General features: G+C 36.8%; 1 protein-coding gene across 3 annotated transcripts; it reads left to right on the top strand.

Moving 5' to 3' along the window:
• Window positions 1–931: 931 nt before the first annotated feature.
• On the top strand, window positions 932–6,712 carry zfand2a (zinc finger, AN1-type domain 2A). Of its 3 annotated transcripts, XM_085351748.1 has the most exons (10): window positions 932–1,092; window positions 1,630–1,727; window positions 1,821–1,915; window positions 2,928–3,059; window positions 3,142–3,293; window positions 3,430–3,558; window positions 3,669–3,744; window positions 3,848–3,924; window positions 6,118–6,202; window positions 6,396–6,712. In XM_085351748.1, exons 2-10 carry the CDS (start codon window positions 1,673–1,675, stop codon window positions 6,432–6,434), a joined length of 840 nt encoding a protein of 279 aa, XP_085207874.1. In that variant the 5' UTR covers window positions 932–1,092; window positions 1,630–1,672; the 3' UTR covers window positions 6,435–6,712. The 3 variants fall into 3 exon arrangements, with proteins under 3 accessions (XP_085207874.1, XP_085207872.1, XP_085207873.1); XM_085351746.1 differs by having other exon boundaries at window positions 1,630–1,915; XM_085351747.1 differs by having other exon boundaries at window positions 1,630–1,915; window positions 6,118–6,248; window positions 6,396–6,448.
• The last annotated feature ends 3,597 nt before the right edge of the window (window positions 6,713–10,309 follow it).

The raw sequence follows: 10,309 nt of genomic DNA, 5'->3' as shown, positions 1-10,309 counted from the left end.
TTTTAAAAAATTAAGGGGAAAAGCAGACAAACTGATACAGGACACAATCAAATTCAAAGTATCCCATTTGTTACATTAAGTAGAGCTTCTGAAGGTTGTTTCATGTTGTTAAAAAGCTGTGAAAATGTCTCAGGGAAGAGATTGGTAGGCACAGTCAAGATCCAAGTTGGGCTTTTCTTAAGACCAAAAAAATAAAATAAAATAAAATAAAATAAAAGAGCAAAAGCCTTCAATAGGATTGTTACTGGTACAGTTCATAGAAATAGGCTATGCAGAATACTGTAATGAATGACTTTGTATGCTTATAGCTGTTTATTTTATAATTATATGACACTAGTGTTACCATTCAGTTAGTGTATATGTTGGTACAAAGCCATTAGAATTTCATGATAAATCACAGTGTAACTTTTTCATTTATTATTACGTTTCTTTCTTTTGAAGATTGTTCATTTTTACGAGAGTAAATGCAAATATATAAAACGCTCATGTTGCCATGTCTGCCAGGTAGATACTGTAGTATGCTATGACACAATCTGATACTGTGCTTTGTCTTTGTTTCACTCACAGCCTGTGGTTTCACCTACTTAAAAAATATTTTTAAGAATGTCACACCACTTCCTGTGAAATTTAAAAAAAAAACTGTCAGAATAGAGCAGTGTTTGTATACCCCTGTTTAAAATAATAAAAACAATAATAATCTCATTTAACTTTCTTAAAAAAATAATAAAATCTACCAATTTCTTTGTAGCAGCTACATGGCGTCCAGATAAATGACAGTCATCATGAGTAGTGAGTAAAACTGTGGATCCTTCCAGACATTTCATCTGTGATTCAGCTCTAGGAAACTACACCCAGGATGACGTGTTTCTCTGACGTAGAGTACGTCCTGACGTGGGAGGAGCGTGCGTGACACATCAAAATTCGACGAAAACAGCCAGCTGAGCATAACAGCACGCAGATGTCGGTGCTAAGGGATCACCCGTGAAACTATTACCAAGAAGGACCGACAAAGTCAGAATTAAGGTGGATGAGTTAAGATAACGTTATTGCCTCCTACAGTAGCACAGCAGAGCGACAGGAAAACGGAATCTGGTGAGTGAAATTTAGACCAACGCTAAGGTTAACTGTCAGATTCACCTTGCTAGCTTTGTTAGCTAAGCAAACAGCTAAGCAAACATAAACATGAACAAAACAGCTGTCTTTTAAACATGTTTACTACGCCTTTTTTTGAGGTCTAGTCTAAAACAAATGCAGCTAATTTGTTTGGTTTCACCTGTTCGACGTTTACAGACAGTTTCATACTGGCTTATTTGTTAGCTCTATTTAAGTGCTAAGTAGTTGTGTTATTATATCAAGCAAGCGTTAATAGCGTCAGCTGAAAATATTTTATAATTCTGATTCAATATCGGACATTTTTTTTCCCTTTGCTGTCACAAGATCGCAACCAGCTTGAGAGAAACTTGGTTATGTAACTAAACTAATCGTTTAAGTTAGCTTAGCTTCTGGCTAGCAATTTAGCAATCTCATCGTAGATCAGGGACTCGTAACCATATGTTATCACAATAAAAACATTAGCTGGCGTACAGAAAGACCAGTCTTACCGTGAGATGTTCCCTTCTCTTCCTTTAGGTTTGAAATTCACAGGATATTGCTTCAAAAGTAGCTTTAAGAGATGGAGTTCCCAGATTTAGGAGAGCACTGCTCTGAGAAGACCTGCAAACGTTTAGGTGAGTTTAAAGCGCACAGTCATGTTCCCTCCATTGTTTACGTTTCGAGGCTTGGTTGGAACTTTAATAATAATAACTTTGTCGACAATACAGATTTTCTGCCTATGAGATGTGATGCTTGTCAAGAGATATTCTGCAAGGATCACATAACCTATGCAAATCACAAATGCACATCATCCTACAAAAAGGTAAGCGATACCTAAAGTACAGATTTACTGCTTTGTTGAAAATGTTTTATTATTATTTAGTTACAACATCCTTATAAATTTCATTAAAGTCAACATTGCTGTTTAAAGTATGTAATTACTGGGCAAGAATACACAAGATTAGAGAAATGATCATTTAAAAATCCTTTAGTTTTAAATGTCCCTGATTTTCAGGTATTTCAACCTAATATTAGAGTCTAAGAAAAATGTATATTTTAGCATTTATTTGCATCATGATAAATGCTGTTCATGCTTTTCACATTTTTGTTCTTATTGTGGCTGCAATTGATGTTATGTTTACAGTTAGTGAGAGAGGTTGTGGTAACTGTTGTGGCCTTAGCAGGGCCTGCTGTAGTTTTCCTGTGTGTGTTTTACCCTCATTCACCTGCATTAGGTGCTGCTCTTTGCAGCCGACTCCACACAGTAATCAGGTTAGGGAGTACTTTAGATGAGGGAGGGAGTAGCTCAGTGTTTGTCTGTCTACTCCTCCTCTGTGGAGGGGAGAGTGCTTTGACTTTTTAATCTTTGCGTCCAGAGTTTTGTTGTTTTGTTTTCTTTCAGCTTGTCTATCTCTGAGTTTAATTAGTAATAAAGTCTTAAAATTTATAGGAAATTCTGCCTCCTTGTCTCCTTTTCCACTAGGTGTTTTTGTTGTTTCTGCCAGGTGACTGTAACAAATTCCTGAATGAAAAGGAGGCAGGATCCAGGCAAAAAAAAGGCTAAAAGACAGGGAAAATCTGATTTCACCCTCAACAACAAACAAATAAATAAATAAATACAAACAAAAATATTGCCAAAAAATGAAATAAACTCTCCACATAGCAACAATAAGCACCTACCATGACTCCAGGGCTCTCCTCCCCCTCAGTTTAAGCAGTTACTGAAGTGAAATGCAAAAGTAGACACAGTAATCTACTGGACTGTTTTGGTGTTCTGTAATCATGTTTCCTTTTTAAATAATATTTCCTTTTTTTTCTTATATTTGTCCCTGTAGGATATCCAGGTACCAGTATGCCCTTTGTGTGACACTCCCATTCCTGTCAAGAGAGGAGAGATGCCTGACATTAAAGTTGGTGAACACATTGATCGGGACTGTAAATCCGACCCCGCACAAAGAAAGAGAAAGGTTAGTATAACACTGATTTGTGTTTTACCCAGCAGCCAGTTAGAATCCACAAAGTAATAACTGACGATGTTTTCTTTTTCAGATTTTCACAAATAAATGCTCGAAAGGAGGCTGTAAGCAGAAGGAGATGATAAGAGTTACCTGTGACCAGTGTCGTTTAAATTACTGTCTTAAACACCGTCACCCACTAGACCACGATTGTAAGACTGACGGGAAACCTCTGTCCAAATCTGGGTGAGTACCGTTGAACTGTTCATCGATAATGCTGTTCTTTCATCTGAAATCTGACAGTGTGGACCTTTGAACTGATTTTTTTCCCCTTGTTGTTGTTGTGTTTTTTGTTTGGTTTTTTTAATTGCTGATGTCTCAGACATGCTGCTTTAATGAGGACCCAAGGTACTTCCTCCACATCTGCCTCTACTTCCAGTTCTTCTAGTTCAGGAAACACAAGACCTGTTTCTAATGGTCTGAATGCAAATAGCAGAAGTCACAGCACTGGGTGAGTGTTTTTAGCTCGTATTGAATTTAAAGGTGTCAGAGAAAATGGGGAATGTTTGTAATTTAAGATTTGTTTTTTTGTTTTTATTTATGCACAATTTTGTTTTTTAGCTCTGCCCAGCGAATTTCTACTTCAGTTTCAGCTCAGAATGTTATACCACCATCAGCATCATTTCAGGCCGGCCTGGTATGTATATTGTTTACACAGCATGATGCCATTAATTAAAAAAAAAAAAAAAAAAAAGTTTGGTCAATGTAAACATAGGTGTGGTGCTGTGCTCTCATTGCAGACAGAAGAACAGGCTTTACAAAGAGCTTTGGAGATGTCTTTGGCTGATTCAAGGCAGACAGTTGCGCCAGCACTTAGGTGAGTATGTTTTTCTCCGAATGCCAAAATTGTTCACCCCCCTTGAAGCCACTCATGTCTGTGCTGGTGTGAATGGAGGAGTGTTTTTCTCACTGACATTCAGCTTAAAAGTGCTGCTTCTTAGAAAGTCATTGAGAGCAACAATGAAAGGGAAGGCAAACGGAGAAAATTAAGTGTTAAACAATGTTAATGAATCAGACTGAATCAGCAAACACAAGTGCTCTTATGGTACCATGGCTATCAGGTTGTATTGTTTTTTGCATTTGATGAGAAGGAAATTAACCTCATGTGACGTTCCTCAAGGAGTGGTCAAATTAAAAAATCCAAAGTTTTCTAGCAGTTGAATTTGTATTTGAATAAAACAATCATCAAGAGCCTTACTAGCATATATGGTTTGGACAGAAAGACAAGAGGCAGAGCTGAAGATACTAAGATTTTCTTTGGGAGTAGTGAGACTGGGCATGATTAGAAATTAGTACATCAGAGGAGCAGCTGAGGTTGGGCAGTTTGAAGACTGGGTTAGTGAGGCAAGGCTGAGATGGTCTGGATAAAGTACAGAGTGTGGATATATTGGACAAAGGTTGTTAAATGTGGAGCTGCCAGACAGTATGAAAAGAGGAACACCAAAGAGGATGTAGTGGAGTTGGACATGCAGAGGGTTGGTGTGACAGAGGAAGATGCTAGGGATGGGGTGAGATGGAGGCAGATGATCTGCTGTGGCAGCTCCTAAAGGGAGCAGCCAAAAGTAGTAGTTGTCTATTTTCACACATAAATTCAAAAGTCCTTTCTTACATGTAGGTCAGAGCGGCAGAGAGTCGGCTTCAGCTGTGTTTAATTACTTGAAATACCTTGGTTTGGGTAAAGGTACTGCCTGACTCGAGCAGGCAGACAGGAAACATGATGACCACTCACTGACTGTGAACCAACCAGATAATTGACAAATTTATTCAGTCGAACATAACACTGACTCGGTATGCGCAAGCTGCCAAATTGAAAACTGTTTAATGCCTGATCTAAATGTGTCGGACATGCAGTGTCTAGGAAAGTTCAGGTAAATGTGTAAAAGCAGCTTTTGAGTGTCAGATATGTTGAGAGGGGACTATTATTTTATCCTCTAATATCGCTGTTGCATTATCCTCTATGGGGTTTAAATATTTTATAACACTCATATCTATGTGCATTATGGAAATATTATTCCACTTGGAAACATTTTTCCAGTAGCAGATAGCCTGTGAGACGCACACAGTGTGGCTGAGATGTGCTTCTCATACATCTCTTGACTTTCAGTCCTCCAATCAACTCGGTAATAGAAAGCAATAATATCTAATGTCATATCTTAACCATAGAGATGGTTTATTAGATTTAATAAAGGAGGAAACGTGCTCTGCAGTTTTTCCTTTTATCTTACATGGTGTGAACATATTTAAAAATTTTGTTTTGACAGTTTTCCTGGAATTGCTAAAGGAAACTGAATCCTCAGCTTTGCTTGCTGCAAGTTTATTCCCCTAAACAAGCGGTCTTAATTGACAGAGACAGTTTCACCACACGGCCAATCATTAGCTTCTTCACACTTATGATAGGAAACTCCAAAACAGCTATTTAGCAGACCTGATGTTTATAAAATGTAATGTATGGTGGTGTAAATTATATACACAAGTGATGCTTCACTAATGCATGACTCACTACAACATGATGCAGGATGTTTCATAAACTCATGTAAAATTCATGGTGCTATGACGCGTTATGGAGTTGCTGACCTTTTTTATGGGCTTGGTTCAGATCAGCAGAGTAGCAGTGAATTTTAAGTCCATAACAAAAACTGCATAATGTGTTTATGCAAACATTGACTTTTTTTTTTTTTTTTCTTTGTCTTTGGGGGAGGTCAATTTTGGTGCCCAGCAAAAATGTTTTCTTTCCATCAAGGAAAAATCACGTGGACTTTGATTTAGTTTTAAAAATGGATAGAAATAAAAAGATAAAATCTTTAACTGCATCTCTGCGTGTGGACTGAATGTCCATGTTGAGCCAGGAAAATCAGCTTCATATAATAATTATATTCTTCATTTATTTATTTATTTATTTATTTATTTATTTATTTATTTATTCCTTCTTTTGAACAAATTTCTCTCAGTCCTTCCAATGTGTTTTTTTTTTTTTTTTCTCCCCACTAACATTTTCTTGTTTGTGTCTCAGCCCTCAGGAGCAGGAGGATCTGGCTCTCGCTCAGGCTCTCGCTGCCAGTGAAGAAGAATACAGACGCCAACAGCAGAGACAACAGGTACCAGGAAAGCTTATCCGTCAGTAGCATGCTAACAAGAACGCATGTAGGTACACTGTTGTCACAGCAACCCTTCCTTTTTAAACAGTCTTTTTGGTAGAAGATGAGACCAAATTGCTTTTTAATACATTTTTTGTCATGTGACGTGTACAAGTGCGGTGAATCTTTGTAACTTTGTTTTCTCTTTGCTTAGGGAAGAGACTCCAAACAGTCCACCTGCAGCCTTTCTTAATCTCAGATCACCATTTTAGACTTCAAGCTGTGCTAATTATTTCCTAGAAACTGCACATGTGAGGTGTCACTTTCCGGGATCAGTGATTCTTCAGTGGCACATACTCGCTCTTGGAAGTTGCTGATACATTACCGCCTTCTACAATATAAGCACATATACTTTCCAGCAGAATCTGTCATTTTTACAAATGATTTGCTCTGTAAATATTTTATATGGCTATCATGATGAATCCATTATATTAAAATGTATGATTATTGAATAAATTATGTCAAAGACGCACCCTGAACCCTCGAGTTTGTCAGTTAATTCAGATTTACACTTGCACTTGGAAAAGATGGGCTCTTATTTGGTCTAATCTGTAAGTCCATTTGAATCCATTAGTGATTTGGAATTGTCAAGTGATCTATAAAGCCTTTTAGCTGTTGAGGGTAGAGTTTGTTAAATTTGGGTCAGGTTTACTAATTATGAAGTACTATGCAGAAGTCTTGAGGGATTCCTTTTTTCTTTATATATTGAAAATGGGGAAGTGGTGGCAGCAATTTATTGAAATGTCTGCAAATGTGCATGTAAATACAATTTAAAAGGTGAAAACTGAGTATGTTAAGATTGAAAATGAGTATTTGGTTTCTCAGGCAAGCTTTCTTGTCATTTGTAAATAATGTTATAATGTGCCATTGTGTGTTGTTTTCTAGGTTGCTTTTACTGCATTGTCATACTGAAAAATGAAGACTCTGCCAAACACTTTCCAAATGGTTTTCCATGGTCAATGAAAATCTGCCTGTATTTTTCTACTTTCATAAACACTTACTGGCTGAAGTGCAGCCCCAACCCTCCACTATGTTTTACAAATGGTTGTAGATACTCACTGTTCTACCGCTCTCCTGACCACCTCTGTACATGTTAATGGTGATTTGAACCATAAGAAGAGAAAAAAAAGTTAAAGAGAAGTTACAGAGAATTTTATTACCACAAGCAATTAAGGACTTTATTTTACAATGCTTTGACCTTCAGACCTTCAGCAGCCATAATAAAGGTCTAATGCAAACCATGGTGAAAATGCGTGCAAATAATTAACAGCATGCTGGTCTTGGCTGCTCTGTATTTTACATAAGAAGTTAAAGCAAGCATTAATTTAATCATTATGTTTAAAAGTGTAATGTTCTTTGTGAACAATGGCTAGATAAGGTTGGATGAATAAAAATATGTGGACAGCAGTGTAATTAGCAGCGTATAATAAATGCACTTTTCACTGCTGCTGCACTATCAGGGTAGCCTGCTGTACCTGAGATTATCCCTCTTTGAGCAACGTAAATTGGGATGTGGGAAATTTTGTTGACAAATCTTTAAAATACAGATATAAGAATGGAACTGGTTACACTGGTTATTATACTCTTTTACTTATAGCAATTATTCAGGTGTTGTACAGCAGAGGGCAGTAAGGCATCATAAATGGTGCTCATTTTCTTTCCATAGGAGGCTGATTATTATCCCACAACTGTTAGTCAGAAACAAACTCTTTATTTTTGAGAAAACTTTTTTTAAACTATTTTAATGTTTTTTTGTTGTTTGTTTGTTTTTTTCCTTTGCTGCCATTTACATGAACAGTCAGGATAAAAAAAAAGCTCACTAAGCTTTTCAGTTTATGTGGCAGCAGATGAAGTGTTGGAGAGTGTTGTGATATTAGCTGCCCAAAGCAATTTACATAATAATATTTAATAAGCATGGCTGAAGGGCGAACAGCTGCTGGACATGACCTCTTTAACCTACTGCGTTTACCATGTGTCACAAAACTATAATTATTATTATTACAGTGAAATGGTTACTCAGTCATTTCACACTTTGCACGATGCACTAGATATCTATGCATGCATCACTTACATCGTGCAGTGATTTAATCCCTTATAGATCGTAATTGTAATTTCAGCTATCTGCAAACAGCCAATTGTGGTTATTCAAAGCATGCTTTGCTGTTAAAAACACTGGATGATTTTTTTTTTTTAATTTTGTAGCCACTAGAAGGTCTGATCAGTTGTAAGATCTTGCCGCATAAATTTACATATTCATTAGGAAAGTCATTTTCCTTAAGCTAATGTAGATGCTAACAGCTGTACAGGATTTGGGGCACACATTAAAACCTACATTTTATGCACAACATTAATTTAATCAATTAATTTATTGTAAGGAATACCAAATTGTTACTATTTGAAATATTCCAGTCAACCTTATTAGCCAACAGTAATGTAATTTTTGCATTTAATTGCAATAAATCCATGTGTCCAGTCTTCTCCACTGGAAGTTCTTTTTATACCAGAGAAATGCAAACAAGCTAAGCATTTTTTTCCCTCTCCAGACTTATTATTAAACATTATTAGTGAGTATCTCTACATAAGCCACAAAGGAGAAGGGCACAAATTGCTTCATATTAAATGTAGATGGTTGCATAACACTGTCAAACATAATTGTGTTTCCCTGATAGCAGTCTCAGTGGCCTTGGTGGAAACGACTTTCATAATTATGAAAAGGAGAGATTCTACTTGCGTCATTGTAAATAGTTTTATAAGTGGAAACTGAAGACAGGCTGTTCCCTAGATTGTCAGACTTGTTAAGTAAGGTGATTGGGATATCTAACAACTAAAGCAGACAAACCTTCTCACATTCCTCTACTTTCATGATAACTGGTGAGTAAAATTTGAAGTGAAAAGAGGGAAAGCAGAAAACCCAATGTTAAAAAATAGAAATCTCACTGGGATTTTCTTAAAGGTCATTTCTCTAGGTGTGGAAAACATTCAGACTTTGACAGGTTTACAATAGCAGCTTTTCGTCTCTCCTTGCCCTTGTCTCTCCTGGTTTGACTCCAGGTCACAATGGAGGTTTCTGAGGCGTACACTTTATGCACCTGGGCTCTCAGACACGACAGCATCCATCAAGAGAGCCAAAACAAATTATGTTGTTAATCTCGGTAATAAATGGAGACATGATCTCGTTTGTGTTGTTGATTCAGGGGAAGTTTTGAGATTTTTGCTGGAGTGCTGCTGTGTCTGTTGCAGAGAAATTGACAAACTGTTTCTAGGTAAATGGTAAAGATTATCTCTGTGGGGAGAAAATGAGTCAGCTCTGCTTGCCACGAAATGCGATCATGGATCAAGTGAGTGACTTTACAAGTGGTTCAGCATGCGTCAGTTTTACTAATCGTGTTTTGTCAGTAGCGCTGTTATTCTCTGTGTGTGTCCAAAATAAAGTAAATTAAAATTTAAAAGTAAAGATTCCCTTTCTTAAGTGAAAAACAAAAAATAACCATTCAGTTTGTTATCATAAATTCATAAAAGTTACATATATGCATTTCCCAATAACAGGAATATAATCATTTTAAACCAAAGGGTGTCTACAGGTAATAAGGATCACAGGAAGACCAAACACATGCATTTATAAGAGCTCATGTTGTTATGTATAGAGTGATGGAGCCATGCTTCCCAGCTGGAGTTTTATAGCCTAGGAGGAAAACATAAATCTGTAAGAGTCTCCAATTTCCCGGTATCACAAATGTTATTTCACAGCACAGCAGGAAAACAAGAAAACGGGCAAAAACGTGGCCTTGTTGTGTCAGTGCTAATGGAAAAGTTGTGAGATTAAGGGGTCAGAAAACCTTCTGCTGAAAAGTTCCAAACCTGCAAGGTGCTTCCACATGTATTTTTGAAATGCACATCTAATATAAGTAGGAAATTCAGGGTATTTATTTCTACATTATAACATTAGAATTTGTGCATATGTATATGTGTGTAAAACAGATTAACCAAAGCAAAGTGCTCTTTAGGATTTTGCTTCGGGAGCGGTTAGCATACTCTGAATTTTAAGGAACTTGCTTTTTCACTATACTT

The sequence above is a fragment of the Diplotaxodon limnothrissa genome, linkage group LG4 (genome assembly GCF_057381915.1).
Source record: "Diplotaxodon limnothrissa isolate DT_005_m linkage group LG4, D_limnothrissa_male_GT1.1, whole genome shotgun sequence".
Taxonomy (NCBI): domain Eukaryota; kingdom Metazoa; phylum Chordata; class Actinopteri; order Cichliformes; family Cichlidae; genus Diplotaxodon; species Diplotaxodon limnothrissa.
The sequence above is the reverse complement of the archived record's forward strand: the minus strand, read 5'-3'. Positions and strand labels throughout refer to the sequence as shown.